Source organism: Leptopilina boulardi, unplaced genomic scaffold, assembly GCF_019393585.1.
Source record: "Leptopilina boulardi isolate dan_hultmark-lab unplaced genomic scaffold, ZJU_Lbou_2.1 LbouV2_51, whole genome shotgun sequence".
Lineage (NCBI taxonomy): Eukaryota > Metazoa > Arthropoda > Insecta > Hymenoptera > Figitidae > Leptopilina > Leptopilina boulardi.
Genome location: NW_026137996.1, coordinates 2,784,042 through 2,804,201, shown reverse-complemented (window position 1 = coordinate 2,804,201; position 20,160 = coordinate 2,784,042). Strand labels below are relative to the sequence as shown.

The window sequence follows — 20,160 nt, the reverse complement described above, 5'->3', positions numbered from 1 at the left end:
ATAAATTACAAAAAAAAAATTAATTTTTAATGTTGCTAGATAAAAAAAAAATAATATTTCTAATTTTATAGAAAAATCTTAAATTAAGGATGAAGATTAAAGAATTTATAAAATAGTCAACATTTAAAATAGTAAGAAGATACTCGCGTATATATATGATATTTGATAGATATATGTTTGTGTTTCTTTTTGAAATGAATTTTTTAAATTGCATTGAGAGGACAATACGGATTAACAAAAGCCACAGCTACTCGATACCTTCACTTTTATATACATACATATACATAAAATGTAATCATGTTTGAACATATAGAATGAATCACTGTCCAAGACCACCTCTAAACCACAATTCATATATTGGACAGAGAGCCAGGGCCAGCTGATGTTTAAAAGAGCATCTGCCGTTTAATCCTAATCCAAACTGCCAGATGATCAGTAGTTACATAAATATTATCATCACTGGACTTTAAAAATGCATAGAATATTTAATTTTTTGCAAAAATTTCGAATTCTTTTTATAATATATAAATCAAAATTTATCAAAACGATAAAATAAATCGAATTGAAGAAATGGATTAATAGAAAATTTGAAAAAGGAATAAAATGAAGATAAAGAAGAAATAAAATTCAATTGATAATAAAAAGGAAATAAAAGAAGAAATGAAAACTTTAAAGGAAAGAAATTAAATGAACTATTATAGTTTTGAAATAAAAGAATTAATTGCTTCAAATGTTTTATCATCGGCTCAAAAGATTTAAAAAAAGATTCTAGAAAGTCAATAACAATGAGAATCAAAAAAGTGAATGTCGAATCATATTTTTCTCGTTCGATTCCTTTTATATATATATTTACACATATATATATGATGGTTTTTGGTTCTATATATATATACACGAGGAAGGTAAAATGTGCGAACGTCTCGCTCTTGTTGAAGCGTGGGTAGCAAATACGGAAGAGGGTAGGTGGTCTCAAACTAAGAAGAGGAGGATAGGACAGAGAAGAGGAGAATGGGCTAGCGAGGGTGAATTTGGGTGGAAAGAGTCCATTAGCAGATTACGAACCGACCCGCTTCGCTTCGCTCATTCACCCCCCCATGCCCATGGTGTTTTTCTCTTTTCCCTTCCTTCTTCGACTTGGAACTTGAACCATTTCTTCCTATACCTCAAACGATACTATGGCACGAGTGTAACACACGTGAATTATTTCTTTTTTCTAAACTCGATCTGTTTTTTTTTTCCTATATCTATATACATTCATCTTCTTTATTTCTTCCTCTAATCTAAATAAAAATCACTAATTGCATTTTTTTTTCAATTTTTTTGTAACTATTGCATCGCACTTTTGCATATTAGAAAATACTTTTTACATGAAAATATATAGTATATAAAAAAGCTTTTTTTCTCTCGCTCTCGTAACGGCAAAACTGAATTATATCAGATCAAACAGTAATGCCGTTATTAATAAAATGGATTTCTGTTCTTCCTTTAAAGGAGGGGAAGAAGCTGTCATCTCGGCGTAACCTCGTTTCGTGTAGCTCTGATTTAATCACGTACCGAACCAAAGTGAAGCCCTTTCATTTTCATAATAAGCCATGGCAAGCAAGAGAGTATCATCAACCATAATATCTAGAGGCATTGTCAACGCAAAGAAGATGCTTGTGTAGAGTATACACTTAGTCCCTGGGTGACTTGTCAATGAAGAGAGAGAGAGAGAGAAAAAGCCTTCACTCCAAAAAAGTGTAATTAAAGTAAAACACTCGTATTTGATAATTTTTCCTTTTTTCTGTATTCACACACTATCAAAAATTCGATAGAATATTTTGCCAAGTGCGGAAAAAAATTTATCGTCGATTATTTTATATATACCATTATATCAATATTTAAATTTATAAAACGTGTAAATAAATTATTTTAAAAAAAAATTTAATTAAAATATTAAGAAATTATAAATTATATTATTGGATATTGAAAGTGATAATTAATATTCTTTATTTTAATTAAATTATTTGAATTTTTTGTTAAGAAAGAAAAAGAAATGATTTTAATAATACTGTCAATTATCTGGTTGATCCCATTTTGAATTAACAGATATTCGCGAAGTAATTCTTGACGGTAACACACCCTAAGATGATCGATTTCTCGAAATTAATATAGGGACAACTGTGTTTACACTTTAATTTTTTCTATCTTCTCTCATCTGACAATTATCCGCAGCGATTACTTCTTAAGCCCGCTGAGATTGTCAACATCTCTAACAATCTTGGTCGAATTGATTTTTTTTTTTTTTTTTTTATCAATTTCTTGACATAATCCTTGTTCCGCAATTTCTTTTATAACAAATCCCTATAGTCAGAATTTTGATAATTATTATATAATAATAAAATGCTTGGTCTGTCCTTCTGTCCTAACTTGAAGTTGTCCTTTTCTAATTTCACATGTTTTTTTGAATAGTAATCTTATGACGTGTCAAATTTTTACAATTCTTTTTCTCATTTTTGCCAAAGTTGTATATTGATTCAAAAATTGTATACAAATACAAAAAATTTATGATGAGAAAAAAGATGCGCCAGAAAATTTCGTACAAGATAGTAATTTGAAAAAAATTTATTTTTAAAAATTAATTTTTAAGGTACCAGGGGCCAACGAATACGTATTAAATATTAATTATAAAAACACAGGCCTCGAATCAACTTAAAGACACAAAAAAAGTCGATTTAGTCGATTTATATTCCAAAAAAAAGTGGATTTGTTTTTTATTTTAACAAAAATATTTTACAGATTTTTGAAATAAAAAAAATTTTTTTTAATAATAATCCTTTTCGAAGGGTTAAAGTTGAAATTTTTAGAAATAATTAAATTTCAAAAGATATTGTTAATTTTCAATCAATTATTAAATTTTACAGAACTAAAAATAATTTATCAAACAATTTTTGGAAAACATTTTTTAAATTTAATTGAATTTCCAAAGATTTAAAATTGAGATTTTTGAAATTAATTGAAACTTTAAGTGTTTTTTAATTAAAATTTTAGATGATTTCACTAAAAATTTTATTAGAAAATGCGGATAAAATACAATAATTTGAAAATCATTTTTTATTGAAAAATGGTTTCAGATAGTTGAATTTTCAAAGAATATTATTAAAATAGTTAAAAATAATTGAATTTCCTTAGAGTTATAATTGAAATTATTAAATTTCAAAGAAAAAAATTTCGATGGAAAATATTAGAAATAATTAAATTTTAGATGCTTTTAAATTCAAATTATTGAAAATTCAATTAATTTTGAATTCAAATTTTTGAGAATAATTAAATTTTATTTGATTTTAAATTTGGAAAATAATTGAATTTTAGTTCATTTTGAATTGAAAATTTTGGGAAATAATTGAATTTTAATTGAAATTTTGGATAATAATTTAATTTAAGTTCATTTTTGATTGAAAATTTAAATAATTAAATAAAATTAAATTTAATTTAAATTAAATTAAATTAAATTAATTAAATATTAAATAAATAAAATAATTAAATAATTAATTTTGAATAGAAATTTTAGAAAATAATCTACTTTTATTTCATTTTAATTTGAAAACTTGGTAAATAAATAAATTTTAAATTGAAAATTTTTGATAATTATTGAATTTTAATTGATTTTGAATTAAAATTTCTTGTAATAATTGAATTTTAGTTTATTTTGAATTGAAATTTTTGAAAAATAATTCAATTTTATTGTGATATGTTTTTTTTTAAATTATAAACAATTGTTAAATTTCATAAAAATTTTAATTGAAAAATAATTTTGATATAATTGAATTTGTGATGTATTTAATTAAAATTATTAAAAATAATTAATTTAGTGAAGAATCATTTTAGTTCAAAATTTGTTAAATAATTGAATTGAAGAAGATCTGAAGAAGATCTACATTTTATACTAAAAAAAATGTATTTTATTTACATTTTTTTCAAATGTAAAAAAAATGTTACATTTTATTTACATTTTTTTCAAATGTAAAAAAAAATGTCGCATTTTATTAAAATAAGTCGATAAAAGTCGTATTTTTGAAAAAAGTCGGAAAAAGTCGTATAATCCGAGGCCTGTAAACATATAATTTTCATTATTATTATTTAATATGTAATAATATTCTAATAAATTAAATTATTATTGATAATATTAATCTTTAATTTCTTTATAACAAACAATTGAATATTAAATTTGGCGCGCGTTTAATTTTGCTAGTAATCTATAATTTAAATACAAATTATCGGTAACAAAAATATAATGAAAAATTCGTAAAATTTCAAATTCGAAAATTGGTGTCTCATTACTTTTAAATTGTTATACCTATATATATATAAATATGATTGATCGAGAGATATCAGATTTTGTGCATTTTATACAATGGATCAATATATATACAGGAATAGAAATATATATGTACATATCACGCAGAATAATGGTAGTTGAATTAAAATCGTGACTAGGTTTTTTTTTCTCTTTTAAAAATCGGCAGGAAATTAATCATGCGCTCCCAGGCGTAACGCTTCGCCACTCATCGATAATCGTAACCTGTTTTTAAACCTAATATTATATAAAGAAAATCACAGAAAAAAAAACAAACCGTGTGAAATCAAGACAGTTACAACAATGAAAAGAAAAACAAGATTTAATCATGCGACATTTCGATTTATGCGAAAACTCTTATTTAAAAAAAATACAAAAAGAATTAATGGCGTCTGATTTAGTTTATTATTTTAAGTTTTAGAAGCAATATTATTAAATAGATCGCAACTCTTTTCCGTGAATATACTTGAAAAAAGGTTTCCACCTACGCAAACACCAATGTCTTGTTTTCAGATAAGATTACAGACGCAGTTAAAAGAGCAAGCGAGAAAAAAAAGAAGGGAAAAGTAGATTGAAGAAATATTATATGTTTAAATGGAAACCAGAACTATGGGCCAAAAGGGTTAAGAGTGGCGTCACGTGCTGCATTTTGGGGGGTCTCAAAAAAAAGGAAGTTGGTCCAGGTGTAGTTCATCTTGTAGAGACCCAGATCAGATCACATGAGCAATGCAATAAAAACACTCTGTTTCATGTCACTAGTCAAAACTTGTCGACTTCGTTCAGTCAAATTCAAAAACAGTTTTGTATTTATCTTTCTCAGGTGGTCCATCGATTTACTATAATTAACTTTTATGTTTATAATTATTAAAATAGAAAAACACTTTTCCGATTTTAGTGGAAAAATAATTTTTTTTTTTTTTTTTTTTTTATTTCTAAATTAATAATAAATAAAAGACGGAATAAATGTATTGATGATAAAGAGAGAAAGTGATTGCTCTTTATTGCATGTCAAAAGAGCATTAAACCCTTATTCGATAGTGAAAATAAAACTACTCACCCAACGATGTCCTGTAGGCGAGCATGGAGGGTAGGTTTTTCGAAAGGCACTTCAGAAATGAGGCTGCAGAGCAACTGTATGGCCCCAGTTGCTACAGATCCGTTTCCGCTTGTGTTGTTAGAAGCTTCCTGAGCTTGAGAGTGATCGTCAAGAGCGGTCACCGCCTAGACGAGAAAAAAAAATAGGAAATTATGATTTAGTTTAAAAAAAAAAAAATAATTTCTTTTTCTTCAAATTTAATAGAATTTTATTTCAATTAAATTGAAAATATAAATCTAATTTTTTCAATAAATAAAGTTAAATAGAATTAATTCCAATTTTAATAAAATTTATTTCAATTTTTACGATTTGTTCTCTTAAATTATGTGTAATATCTTTCAATTACGTCGACATACGGTTTAATAGTCAAACATCAGAACCGATGACCATTTGGTTTTTTTTTTCTCTTTTATTTTTGAAATTGTAAATTTGCTCACCGAATTGGCATAGAAAGTTTATTCGATTTGAGGGAAAGTACCCCCTTTATCTATATAAAGCAATAAGTATCTCTGCTCAATGATCCATGAGTCGCTTTCTCTTTTCGGAATTAATAATAGGGTTGTTGCACGAATTGAACAAAAAAAAAAAAGGAGTTACAATAGAAAAAAAAACAGAACTAAAATTTCAAAAACTTTCAAATTTCTAAATTTAAATATTTATATATTAAATTTATATTTAATATACTTGGTTATTATATAAAAATTAATGATAAAATAAAGTTATTTTCAAACAAAATTAAAGTACGCGTGGTTAGTCAATATATTTGTAGAAAATTATCATTTTGTTAAATTTTAATTCTTGTTTAAATGAAATTTAATTTCATACTTTATTAATTCAATTAAATAAAAATATATTAAATTTAATAAGAATTAAAATTAAAAATAGAGATCTAAAATAGTTTTTACAAGGCAGCACTGATTATAAAAGAAGATTTCCTCGAGACCAAAAATGAAAATGAGGACTCGATCTTTCAAATAGACTTATATAAGCGCCAATAACAAAAATATAAAATAGTCAATCTCAAAAGCTTGTGTCAAATACAGATGTATGTATATATATGTGAGTATATCTCACACGGTTACTCTTGCTTTCTTTTTCAGTGCTACCCAAAGGATTCTAGTGTGTGTGACGTCACTAAAAGCTCTCTCGCCGCTAATGCATTTGATGGGGGAAATTGGGGGGGAATCAGGGCCGCACATACCAAGTGTGAACAGTGAGCTCATGATTTTGTCTGCTTTTAAGGCCACAAGTTTACGAGTCACAAAAGAAAAGAAACAAAAAAAATAAAATACAAAAAAAGTAAAGAGCTAGAATGAATTTCTTTTGTCAACGATTTTTTAAAGATTATATGATATAAGGGTGCAAGAAACTTACTCTAATTTTAGAGCATAAAAAAATATTTTTTACAATTTTCTGAAAATTTGCGATTTTAAAAAATATTATAGATGAAAAATTATTAAATACCTCCAGTCGATGAATAATTAGATCCAGTATAACAAGTATTTTGTTGCTAAATAGAATGGCTTCAATATTATTAATATTGTCAATTATTCCAATTTTATAAACGCGTAATATCGAAACAAGACTCCTGAAAGAAAAAAATTAACAATTTAATAAAAATATTTTATTTATACTATTATTCTTATTTAAATTCATTTCTTATTTATTTGATGTCAATTTAATTGACTTTTGTTCAAATTATTAATTATTTTCAAGAAATTACAGTTCTTAAATAACTATGTAATTTAAATTATTAATTAAGTTTCTTTATCTGTCTAATTAAGCATTGGCAAATTTTATTAAATTATTCATTTTAATGATATTAATTTAAATTGACATTCTATTAAAAATTATTTATTATTTAAATTATTTACTTGTTGGGCAATGCATTTGGTGGATTTTGAGTGTTTAAACCCAATGTTAACAGACTTGTAAGAATATCGAATCCGCCTAATTGAAGAAATGCCTTTTGATCTGAAGAACACTGAAAAATAAAAAATATATTTTTTGAATTCTCTTAGAAAATCAAATTTAACGAAATTTTTTGTTAATGTATTTAAAATTTTATATATTCACAATTTTTGATAAGGAACGATTAAGTTCTCCTAAATTTCTTTCCAAACTGGCAATAACACTAGTGCTCCATGAACTTTTTGCATGATTTTGACAAAGTTTTTCTAAATCTTTTAAATTTCGTTTAAATTTAATTTTATTTCCCGATTCTGAAGAAAAGGAGGTATTCTCCTTTTTGAAAGATTCTTCCCATTCTTGTCCACGAACAGCCATACGTTGTTTGATTTTTCTACTTCGACGTTTTAATGCCTTTTGTTTTTCTTTAGCCGCCTTACTTTCATTTGTACTATTATTATTTTTTAATGGCGTTTGTATATCGCGTATTTGTGTTATATTAAAACGTTGTAATTCATCTCGACAAGGCTCTCGACCATCGTGCATTTTTCGTACCGCTTCCAAATGAGATTTCTCCTTTAAATGACTTAGAAGGTGAACTTCATTTGGAATCTGTGTGAATAAGTTATAAATTAAAAAAAAAAAATTTCTATTACTTTGTAAGAAAATTCAAATAAAAAAATTCAATTTACCAATGTTCCACAAAGAGAACATTGTTTTTGAGCAGGATATGATTTTAAAGTTGGAGGCACTTCTTCTGATCTCAAAATTGACAATTCCACTGCTTTTTGTCGTATGTGTTCAATATTTTCAACATGTCTTCTAGCCGATTCCTGTTGTTTTTGAGCAATTTTCTTTTGTAATTCTTCTTGATTTGCCAGTTGAGCAGCGTGTAGAGCCGACAAACGTTCTTCCCTGTCTCTCGCTTTTTCTCTAGCAAGTTCCTAGAAAATAAAAAATTTTATTTTCAATTAAAATAATTATTGAAGAAAAAAATAATACAAAAAAAATTTAATATTCACATATATGATGACGAAAAGTAAAATTATAGTACAAAAAATGCCGCTAGAGGCAGCAGCTGACGGGCAAGCAAAAGTTTTCGATATTAACAAAATTTTTAATAAAAAAATGTTTTTAATGTCTTATTATGGAATATAGTATTTTATTATTACTATAAATACCTGACGTTCTTTTTCCCTCTCTAATTGCATTTTTCCTACTCGCTCTTCACGTTCACGTCGAGCCTCACGCATTTTTTGTATTCGCAATTGTCTCTCCGCTTCAAGTGCACGTCTACGCTCCTCTGCAGCAGCTTCTTTTGCTGCTTTTTCCTCCTGTCGACGTTGACGTTCTTCTTGGATACTCTAGAACAAAATTTTTTTTTTTTTAATCATTTTTCAACATTACACTACTTACAATAATAATTTTTATTCTAAATCTCACTCGACTTACCTGCAAACGTTCCTCTTGTTCCTGACACAATGCCATAAAATCGTGACGCTTATTTTGTGCCTCAAGTTCATTAATAAAGGCAATTTCCTTTAATTTCGAATCTTCATCGTGAGCTTTTCTTACAACCTCTAAAAGATGTTGAGTTCTATTCTCCTCAGCTCTTTTTAATTTCATTTCCAATCGAATTCTTTTGTCTTCAATTAATTGAGTTTTTGCACTTTTTACATCCTCAACTTTATTCAAGAGTTCTCTTAATCTCTGTGATTTTTCCATCAAAAGTTTTTGACGTTTATGCTGAGCACAATCTTGTTTTGTTTGAAAACGTCGTAAAGTTTCTGCTAAAGATCTCTTTCGTGATGGTGATGAGAGTTTTTGATGAAGCTCCAAAGCTCGACCAGGATGACGAGCATCTAATGCTTGTAATTGAGCTAAAGTATCCATTTGCTCGGCCCATGACATTCCTTCCAGCATATTTTCATATCTACAAAAAAATTACAAAAATGCAAATTTTATATAAATTGACTATAAATATTTCTGAAATACTTACCTATCTTCTATGCTAATATTATCAATTATTGGACCAATTGAAATGTCTTCTTCTATTTCTAAAACCATTTCGCCATCCATATCGTCAGTTTCTGTATCGACATCAATATCGGTAGATTCCAATTCCATGATTTGTCTCTGTAAAAATGCTTCCTCATCGCAAAGTTGTTGTGATCGTTGAGTATCTGCTTCTTCTGTTTTTCTCTCCTCTTCTAAAATAATTCTTTCCCTTTCTGCTTGCGCTGCCATAAATTGTTGTATTCGTTTCTCCAAAAGTTCGGCTTCATTTTTAAAAATAGCTGCTATTACAGATGTTGAATTTGTATCGGTGATATTCGGTATATCTCTTTGGTCCAATTTTTCATCAAATATTTTCACATTTACGTTTACATTGTCATTTGAAATTTTAAGATTTAATTCTTTTTTCTCATTATTCTTCGTACCGATAATTTTACTTTTTCGTTGTTTTTGATTTCCATCGGGTGTGAAAGATTTTTTATTTTTCTCCGGTGAATTATCTAAACAAAGAGCTGGCAACGAAATAGCAGTGCTTGGTTTATGAAAACGAGTTGACATATTGAGATTATTTGAACTTCCTCTTCTGTAACGACTTCGCACTGTTTGCCATCCATCACCGTCTTCTTTCACTTTTGTATTTTCTTTTGGTAGAACCTCAACAGAAGTACTTATGTCCTCGCCTCCCTTATTGGAATGCTGATCATGTTTCTAAAAAATAAATCACAATTAAAGAAATAAGCAATTTTTAATGTACAAATTTTTTTTTTAAATTAACTTTTGGCAAACTATTTAAAAATTTACGCATTGATGTGAATAAATACCTGATTGTTAGGCTGTGACTGTAGTGGTCTTCTAATCATAATAGATGTTCCCTGTCTTAATGGAGCAGCACTTGTTTCCCTGGCACACAAAGTTGTTTTACTTCGAAACATTCTCGGTCTTTCGGGAAAATTTCTTGAAGGTTTTGCTGTTGACGGTCTACCTTTCGATACAGTTGAATAAGCTGGTTGCATTACAGGATTTACTTTGAGTCGAGTTTTATTTACAGTTGCACTAGAAGTAGTAGTAGTAGTACCACTAGTTTGATTGATAACTTTACTTTTAACAGTTTCTCGAGTCTGAAAAGTTGATTGCTTTTTCACAATTGGTTTGAAATTTCTTTTCGAAACTAAATGTGAATTTTCTCTAGATAAAGTCTTTTCTAAATTTCTCTTTTCACTTTCAGTTTGATTACGTGAAATATTTCTATTTTCATTTTCATTACAATATTCCGTGTATGAGTGATTAATTGTATTAATTTCATTCTTCATTAATTCTACGTTTCTCTTATTACTTGAATTTCCTTTCTCATTTATTAGGCTCTTATTAACGGCACTAGATTCGGTGTTTGTTTTTAATGTACCAACACTTTGATTACAATTTATTGATTGCTTTGAAAGATTTTTTATTTCAGTGACATTTTTATTATCATTTTCATTTTGATGATTAAAATTGTCAATACTCTCGTTTCCTGTAATAGGAGTTGGTTTTTTTAATTTTAATTGAAATTTATCGTTGTTTATTAATTCGACATTTTTTTTGACAACAACTTTTTGTGTTTCGTTTGGATTTTTCATTTTATCGCTAAATTCATTGTGAGAAATTTTATCAGGTTCCTCTTGTATGGAATTAATTTTACCATCACTTGAGACAGATCTACTGTCAAATGAAGTTTCAATTGGACTTTTACAAGCAGAACCTGTAGGGCTTGATCTTTGGAGGGGACTTGTTGACTTTGGTGTTGAATTCCATAAACGACATGGTGAAGTTTTTCTAATTTCCCATGCTAATGGAGTGCGTCTCAATGGTGGCACTGTACTTTCATAAGCCCATTTTACTTTAAACCATTCAATCAAATTATGAAAATCCCGCACATAATTTTCTAAAACTAGAATTACTTCTTTACATTCAGATATATTTTCATCTTCTTCGCAGGTTTGATAAATTCCATCAATGGCTCGTTGTAAATTGCCAAATAAAAATGCCCAATATCGTGCATGTAGTTCTAAAATAAAAATTAATAAATTTATTACAAAAACATTTTTATTTGATATTTATGATAGAAAAATATATTCAAAGTAATTATATTTTAATTAATTAATTAGATAATAATATTTTTCATACCAGATTTTTTATCACGTCCAGTAGAAGCAGATCTTACTCGTGTGTTAGATTTCACTGATCGCTTCGTAGAACTTGATAACGTTGCTCTGGGAACACTTGGAGGTTTACGAGTAATTTTCTCCGAGTTACTTGTACCAACTGGCACGTTAAAAGCTATTAAATTTCTAGCTGCTCTTCCTTCTTCTTGTATCAATAGCCTAACGTCTTCCATTTTCAAATGTAACCTATAATTTAGAATAAAATTTAAATTTTCTAAAAACAGGTAAAATTTTGAAAAGTGATGAAGCACTTTTGTTTTGTTTGAATTTAAAATCCATACATTTCTTATATATTTAAAATATGAATATTATTCTCAACGAATTAATATTTTTATATAAAACACAAATAAATTATTACTGAAAGCATATATTATTTACATTAAACTAATATAATTCAAAAATAAACATGTGTGAGGTTATGTAAACAAAACACAAGTAACATCAATATAGTTTCTATGAAATATTAGTATTCAATCATCTTTTATTCTATAGAAAATAATTATATTATTATAAAATACGTAATAATTAAATATTTCTACATTTAATAAAATACTCCAACTTGTAAAATATTTTACATTTGTTAATTGTCAGTCATATCATGAAACTTATAGATAAATTTGAAGAAAAAATTAAAAACTTACGATTATAAATCTACAAATGAAATAATTTGAGATGACGCCAATACACTAATTATTCTCGCAAAAGAAATACTGAATATTTGCATTTTGATTACAAACGATGACCATGATGACATTTTGTTGTTGATTAATAAGGATTTTAAGCAAAATACGCCCCTGGTCTTATTGGTTAATCAAGTTGGTGTTGATTTTAAGGTTAGTTTTGGGATTTTAAATCAATTTTTTCTTCAAAATTTGCTTTCTATTAAATTTAGTAGTTTGTTATGTTTGTAAAAACTATTTTTAAAAATATCAAATTTATCCACTTATGAAATTAATGATAATGTTGTTTGCAAAGATTTAAAATAAAAAAAAGTCTATAAATAATTGTCGACAATTTGATTAATGCAGTAGACGACAGTAGCGCCTTTACCGCTGGCTGAGGAATAAAGTAGAACTTTTCATCAGATTTTACACACATTTGCGTGTGGGAATTGAATTAATAAGTCCATTTCAAAGGTATTTTGGAAATTTCTTACCGGCCATTCAGCCGTGTGTGACAGATATTATAAGTGAATCGGTGACTACAGTGATTTTTACTGCGATTTTAGAAAGACGAGTTAAAGGGGCACCGGAGGCGAACTTTCGGGGTGACGCGGGCATATTTTCTCAAAAAACGTATGTATTCCCTAAACTTTTGCGGTCAAGAAGCGCATCAAGATTGTCTCGACAGTACTTTCTTTTTCTTAGAACATCTTTATGAATGAAATCGATTATTACCTTTATATATTTCACTTTTATTGATACTGACCATTTTCTGCTCGCGGAGAGGTTGGAATAGTCTCCTCTTTCATTCTCAGATTTTTCTCAATTCAATGTTGCATTCACTTCTTGATGCGTTCTTCTTTCAGAATTTTGTTTCATACATACAATTTCTTTTATATTATATTAAATATAAACAATTTTTCCATTGTATAATTTTTAGATATCAGAATAATAATTTAGAAAATTATGCTATTTTTTAAACATTTTTGGCATAAGGAAAGAAATAGGCTTTTGATTTATATGCTAGAAAAATGCTTTTATTTCTCAAGTATATTCATATTTATTTCACTGATCATTAACTGTAAAATATTCGAGTTTTATAAGAGTATGTAAATTATAGTAACATTATAACTTTATTTTTGTAAGATAATATTCGTATCACGTGATATTTTAATTTAATTAAGGATAACACGCATTTATTGTCAATTGACATTATTGATTATCAAAAGTTAGTAATGGTTTATTGTTTTACTGTCATTAGTAGTAATACGCAATTAAATTGTATTAAAAGTTGATGAAAAAATATTGAAAGAAATTTCCAAATTGTAACATAATTCTTTTGTTGTAATTTTTAATATTTAAATCTATATTTGGAAAACGTAGACTAATATTTAATCAATTTTTGTTTATATTTATATGATAAAACATGGGAAATATCAAAAATATTTAAATATTATTTCAATTAACAGTTAATAAAAAATGGCTGGATTGCCGCGAAGGATTATTAAAGAAACACAAAGACTCATGCAAGAGCCAGTGCCTGGAATTAGTGCTGTACCAGATGAGACTAACGCTAGATATTTTCATGTAATTGTTACGGGGCCTGAAGATTCACCTTTTGAGGGAGGACTATTTAAACTCGAATTATTCTTACCTGAAGATTATCCAATGTCAGCACCAAAAGTTAGATTTATAACAAAAATTTATCATCCAAATATCGACAGGTACTTTAAAATCATAGTAAATTTATCTTTCCTTTTTTTTTTAATTACAGTTAAAGATTAATTTATTATAAACGTAAAATTAAAATTTAACAGGCTGGGAAGAATTTGTTTAGACATCTTGAAAGACAAATGGAGTCCAGCACTTCAAATTAGGACAGTACTTTTATCGATACAAGCGTTGTTGAGCGCACCAAATCCTGATGATCCATTAGCTAATGATGTAGCTGAATTGTGGAAAATTAACGAAATCGAAGCGATACGTAATGCCAAAGAATGGACCAGTAGATACGCCATGGAAAACTGATCTCAGTATCAAATGATTAACTATCGCGCGATGAAATGTCATCATAATTTTTTCTACTGTCAAATAATCTACGCCAGTTGCACCCATGTCCACAGTTTTTCCATCAAATGAAGTAAAAAAAAAAAACAAAGTTGTAAGACCAGACTGCTGGGGACTGTATTTTCTATAATAATTATCAAAGAGAAGACGTTTCTAATTCAATCGTATAAAATTTATGCGATTGTGCGCAAGACTTATAAGAATATATTTTCAAATAGTGGTGAAAAAAAAAAACAAACAAACAAAAAAACACGGGGAAAAAAACAAGGCCGATGATTTGAAACAATTAGAAAAGAAATAATGATAATAATAATAGTTATATAATTATTATCATTATTAAATAATAATAATAATAATAATACCTCTAAGCTCGAGCTCGTATGATCCTTTTTGCTGTTACACTACGAATATTCCGCTTGCCGGCGTTCTTCTGACATTTAGGATATAAAATTGTACATAATTTATTTTTCGGTAATTCATGCACTCATTCTATGTTATAATTTTAGAATTTGGTAGAATATAACACTCAATTATCGAAAAATCAGGTACAGCTATATAAACAGTCTTTTATCTTATATGAAAAAAAAAATAAAAAAAATAAAAAAAAAAAAATGAAAATACATTGATAACGTGTTAATCATATACATTCACAGTTTAACTGCATTTATTAATTTCACTTCCAATTAAATGTGCAAAGAACTTTTAACAAGTTTTTAAAAACTTAATTGGTGTGGTGCATCAGACGTCGAACAAGTTGATAATTTATTAAATGTAGGAATTTTATTATTATTATTATTATTATTATTATTATCACTTTATTATCATTATATAAGTTGAAGAAAAAAAAAACAACTGTAATATCAATTTATGCGAAACTAGAGCAACTGTTTCGTTAAGAAAGTTTTTAATTTTTAAATGGAATGCTGGACGTAATTCCAATTAAATAAGAACTCGAATATATGTACATTTAATAAATGCTAATTTAAAAAAAAGTATTAACGTGAATTGTTTAGAAGTTTGGAGCAATAACACCGCTTTAATATAAAATGGTCATAATTTAAATTTATTTGATATAAATTGGGAATCTAGGCACCTTACTTACTTATGGACAAAGTCATTGTTCTTTTAATCCTCCGTCGAAACTCCATGCTTTTTTTTTTTTTTTTTATTCTTCTATTTCTAATAAAATTATAATTTAAGTACCTTTCACAGCAATCTTTTTTTAGTTAAAACATTTTTTTTGTGCTCTTCAGTTGTATTATTTTTATGTTATTCAGTTTGAATATAGTAAATGTGGATAATTTTTTAACGCATAGTTAATGCGTTCGATTTGTTATTAATTTTTTTTTTTTTTTTTTTATTTTTATAATAATAACAAAGGTTATTTTAACATTCAATTGAAATTCTATTTTAACTAACTATAAGCTGTCTCATATATTATCAACAATTTATTAAAATATGTAATTCTCTATAATTAAAATCAGAAAAAATAACTTTAGGTTGGATGGAATGAAAGTTATTAAGATTATATATATAAAATGGGAAATTGATAATAAAGAAATTGAAATTACCTTTGTGTATATTTCTCTCGTGTTGACATAAAATTACTTATTGCATATGTCGCAGGTGAATTTTTCCTTCATTTTTTTTTTTTTTTAAATCAGATGTTTACAAAGCAACTCAAAATATCTTAATAGGAATGGGAATAATTACGTCTCTTCATTTTTGAAGCGATGTTATATACAAATAATTAATATGAGTTCAAAATTACAGTTTATTGTTTTTTTTTTATGGACTAGTACACATTCAATAGCTCGCTTAGTTATTATCGTAACTTATAACATTGATAAAGACAATCATGGTAACACACCATGAATTTTTTTTTTTTTTTTTTTTTTTTTGAAGCTACAGCGCAAGCTCTATTATTTATGTATAAGGTTTTTTTCTCTTCTTTTTTTTTTACTTAATTGTACAATTAATTAATTTTTTCTGCAAAACTGATTTTTAATGAAAACAATAACAAAAAAAACTTGCATATATAAGAAATTCTGATGAATTTTAGTTTTTTTGACTTCTCTCATTTGGAAAAAAAAATTTCAAAAAGTGATATTCGATTGTATCGCATATTAAAATGTATACAAAACTTTATAGTAAAAACTTTGCAAATATAAATATAAAATCAGATGAATAATATATTGATGAAAAAATGTCTTTCATATTTGAATTTTTTTGTGTATAAAATAAAAAAATGATTGTTAATTAAAATATTGTTGCAATATTCATGTTATAATGAAGTATTTAGAACTTCATTGTAGAATACTTCATTAGAAGTATTTTTTTACAGAAAAAGTTTTTTCTTTTTTTTTTTATATAGAGAATAAAAATGTTTTTCAAGGCAAAATTTTGCTTTTTATATGTTTTTTCGAAGCTATTTAAAATACAAAATATGACATATACACTCTTTAATTCTGAATCTATTTAGAGTTATTATGACTAATTGCAATCAGTGTATACGCTGATTAAAATTAGTGATAGTATCATTGATTCAGATTTAGAGAGCATATTCTTTTTTTTTTTTTTAAATATTAATACAGATTTAGAAGAGATGACGTAAGATTATTAAACCGATAGATTTTCGCATTTGCGGCCTCATTTTTTGTTAAAATAGGGTTAAACATTTTCAGTCGGAGTGGCTTGCGATGGCTGAGTATGTACTTTGTTATTTATAATATATATTATTTCATTCTTAGCATAGTGACTAGATAAGTTTTAGCCACCCAACTATACATCTTGTTTGATCCCATATATTTTACTTATTACATTCCAATGTTCATCGAATATATTATGTATATTTTTATGGATAAATTTCCCATGCCAAAGTTCATTAATTATTACGTATAGTTGACTAATTTTTTATTTTACTTTTTTTTTCTTTTGAGCCTATTATCCAATATCACTTAATCATTTCTCAGTTCATGTACTAGTCTAGATAGATAATGTACAATTGATTTTTTTCATTTTATTAATCCTTTCGTATGTACACAGGATGTGTGTGCAGTAAACTTCTTTTTTAAATTCTATATTCATGTGATATGCAATATGTTTTTTTTTTTTTTTTTTCTTTTACATTGTTCCTTTTCATCTGAAACAATGAAACTCTCAAATTGTATTCGAAGATTATACAAGAAGTAAAGAAAATGGTATAATAAATTAAAAATTATAATCAATTTCTTTTATTTAGAAAATAATACTTGAAATTCGTTAAATTTTCAACTAATTAAAAATAAATTAAATTTAATATAAAAATTTACAATAATAAAAAATGATAAAATCGAAATCATTCAAATAAAATTTGATGAGTTCTTCAGATACTAGCCTTCTTAATTATTTCCTAGAATTAAAGTTATTTTTTTTTTTTATAAATTTTGGAAAAGAAACGAGAAAAAATATTGATGATGAAGATTTTGATAAAAATATTTGGTACATTTCTTAGTGAAATAATTTTTATAACTAATTAGTAAAAAAAAAATCTTTTGAACTTTTTATTTCCTATTATTGAAATAAAAAAAAATGAATTTACTTATATTAACTATAATATATGAGTCACATTGAAAGTTGAAACAATCACAGAATAGTTCAACTACTTTCAAAATGGATTTACATCACGTACAATCAATTTTTTTGCTTCTATTTCTTTCTCTATAATTTTTCAGTTTCTCAAAATTGAAGCAAATCAATTATTATAATTTAAAAATAATATGACACTTTGGATAAAAAAATTTATTTAAAATGTTGAAAACTGAATTTGCGCTTGAGTATATGCTTTAAAATCGATAAAATGAAATTTTGAATTATATTGAAATTTGTTTTATGTATTGTGTATGACATTTTTTAGAATGAGAATATTGTTTACACATATAAAAGCGTGAGAAATATATGCAGAGATCCAATTTTCAAGTATATAAAGGCACTACACGTCTGCTAGAAATAATATATTTTAATAAAGTTTAGTTTTAGATTCTAAAAAAACATCGATGATTTAAATTTTGATTTTATTTCGAATAAGCCGACGTGATAGTCTGTTTACCATTTTTTAATTTTTTTTTGGATCACCATTGCAATATGAAGCTTAATTTACATTTTCAGGCCTTAAAAATCTTATGTCCTAGTGAAAGTGAAAAAAGTTATGTTGAAGATGACTCATTATGCGTCTTTTTTTTTTTTTTTTTTTTTTTTATTTTGTCATCATGTACTTTGGCATTGAAATTTTATCAACAAATCTAGGATCTTACTATCCGCACCGTTTGCATACTTGTTGATATTCAAAGCAGAATAGCTTAGAATTTGAATGTTTCCATTAAAAATATATGAAAATTATAATTGTATTGGTAGAAGATTGCAAGTATTTACAAATATTTAGAAGAGCATTCTGAAAATTGTTTTCAAAAAGAAAAAAATCTGCACTCTTCTAGATACGTAATGGGCGCACGCTTTCCCGACATATTTTTCTTTTTCTTATTTTCAATTTATCTAAATTTATAAAGAATCGATTAAAAATTTATTGTTTTTTTTTTTTTTTAAATTTAACTTTCCGAAAAAACAAAATTACATACTGAATTTTCAAAGAAAATTTATTGGAAATTTAGTTAAATTTGAAAATAAGAAAAAGTAGAATTTTGTTGACAATCATGCAGTCCGGTACGTGACAATTAGATTTTCCATTAAGAGGCTTAATTAAAATTAATAAAGATCGGTACAATTTGTTATAGGTAACGCCGATGATTGCGGTACATGTCAAATGTTTTTGACGTGATTTAAAAAAAAAAAAAAAAACAATATTTGCGAAAGAAGAATCATTTTCGCTCTTATTGTTTTGTCATCTGACTCTAAAACATCGTCACAGAAATTTAATCTTACTTCAAAGATATAAAATTAAACAAAGGAATGTATTAAAAAAAAATCTGTGAAAAACTTAGGGAGATGATTAGAAAAAGTTACAATTATATAATGATAATAATAATAAGAAAATTGTAATTTACTTTACAGTTCCAGCTCTGCCCTATACGTTAGTAAAGAGCTTTTGTGCTATTTATAATCATGTGCATTGCATCTTCCTTGGCGCAAGTAACTTAAAGCGACTCTTAACGGCAGTTATTTGTAGTGAACATAGTGCTTGTACTTGATACATAAAAACACTCTATTTTGTTCAAGGAGTGGGCGCCTTTATACATTTTTTTTTTATTATAAATAAAAAAAATAGTATATTCAATAAAGCTTCGACTTGAGAAATTTCATTTAACAATAAGTATATATGTAAATTACAATTTGGAATGCATCATGATTGAGAGGCAAATAAAAAAGTTACTATTATTTCATCAAATACTAGAAGCACAAGTACAAAAAATATTTATATCGCTGCCGTGTAAGATGTCACATTTTATTTATTTTTGATAAATTTTTTTTTATAACTTTTGTCACTTAATAAATAATCGGTGAATAAATATATTTAGTTTCGAAGTGACTAATAGACCAGACCAATATAGTCTATTTCAATTGTAAGCAAGAGATGATGTTAATAAGTGGGACATGGGGCGTTCCAAATTGAAATACAAAACAACTCACGTGGAACAACTTGTACAATGAAGTTATATATAGTACGGTAGTGGATGGCAGATGTATTGTCTGTTCACTATCGTGTTTTTTTTTTTTTTTTTTTGGCCAGGTAAAAACGCTTATATGTACACCGGAGATTCCTGACCAGTTAACAGCCTAAACATTGATGTGGGCATTGTCTTCATTAAAATCTGAAAATATTTATTAATAAAAAAAAAATGAGGAAAATGTAAATATGATTAAATAATTGTATTCTATTTT

General features: G+C 26.4%; 3 protein-coding genes across 11 annotated transcripts in view; 1 reads left to right on the top strand and 2 right to left on the bottom strand.

Annotated features, from left to right (window-relative positions):
• LOC127289757 (S phase cyclin A-associated protein in the endoplasmic reticulum) overlaps window positions 1–12,359 on the bottom strand; it is a 29,559-nt gene extending 17,200 nt beyond the window's left edge. The window contains exons 1-11 of the mRNA XM_051317884.1: window positions 12,199–12,359; window positions 11,520–11,743; window positions 10,178–11,400; window positions 9,340–10,064; window positions 8,793–9,273; window positions 8,522–8,704; window positions 8,033–8,284; window positions 7,509–7,952; window positions 7,307–7,416; window positions 6,897–7,020; window positions 5,394–5,557 (exon numbers count right to left, since the gene is read on the bottom strand). Of these exons, the coding sequence (XP_051173841.1) occupies window positions 5,394–5,557; window positions 6,897–7,020; window positions 7,307–7,416; window positions 7,509–7,952; window positions 8,033–8,284; window positions 8,522–8,704; window positions 8,793–9,273; window positions 9,340–10,064; window positions 10,178–11,400; window positions 11,520–11,730 (3,917 nt within the window). The 5' untranslated portion in view covers window positions 11,731–11,743; window positions 12,199–12,359. The remainder of the gene's footprint in view (window positions 1–5,393; window positions 5,558–6,896; window positions 7,021–7,306; window positions 7,417–7,508; window positions 7,953–8,032; window positions 8,285–8,521; window positions 8,705–8,792; window positions 9,274–9,339; window positions 10,065–10,177; window positions 11,401–11,519; window positions 11,744–12,198) is intronic.
• Window positions 12,360–12,601: 242 nt separating this feature from the next.
• LOC127289779 (ubiquitin-conjugating enzyme E2 N) lies at window positions 12,602–14,587 on the top strand. Its single transcript, XM_051317945.1, has 3 exons — window positions 12,602–12,852; window positions 13,689–13,943; window positions 14,037–14,587. The coding sequence occupies exons 2-3, from the start codon at window positions 13,699–13,701 to the stop codon at window positions 14,245–14,247; spliced, it is 456 nt and encodes a 151-aa protein (XP_051173902.1). The 5' UTR covers window positions 12,602–12,852; window positions 13,689–13,698; the 3' UTR covers window positions 14,248–14,587.
• A 286-nt stretch (window positions 14,588–14,873) lies between these two features.
• The window catches only part of LOC127289758 (uncharacterized), a 30,057-nt gene continuing 24,770 nt past the window's right edge, over window positions 14,874–20,160 (bottom strand). For all 9 annotated transcript variants that reach the window (XM_051317887.1, XM_051317888.1, XM_051317885.1 and 6 more), the window contains one exon: window positions 14,874–20,090. In XM_051317887.1, the coding sequence (XP_051173844.1) occupies window positions 20,019–20,090 (72 nt within the window). In that variant the 3' untranslated portion in view covers window positions 14,874–20,018. The remainder of the gene's footprint in view (window positions 20,091–20,160) is intronic.

Bases quoted from the DNA above. Each gene is read 5' to 3' on its own strand.
- LOC127289779 (XM_051317945.1), top strand. From the start codon at position 13,699: ATGGCTGGATTGCCGCGAAGGATTATTAAAGAAACACAAAGACTCATG. The intron at 13,944-14,036 runs GTACTTTAAAAT...AAAATTTAACAG, and splicing joins TATCATCCAAATATCGACAG to GCTGGGAAGAATTTGTTTAG.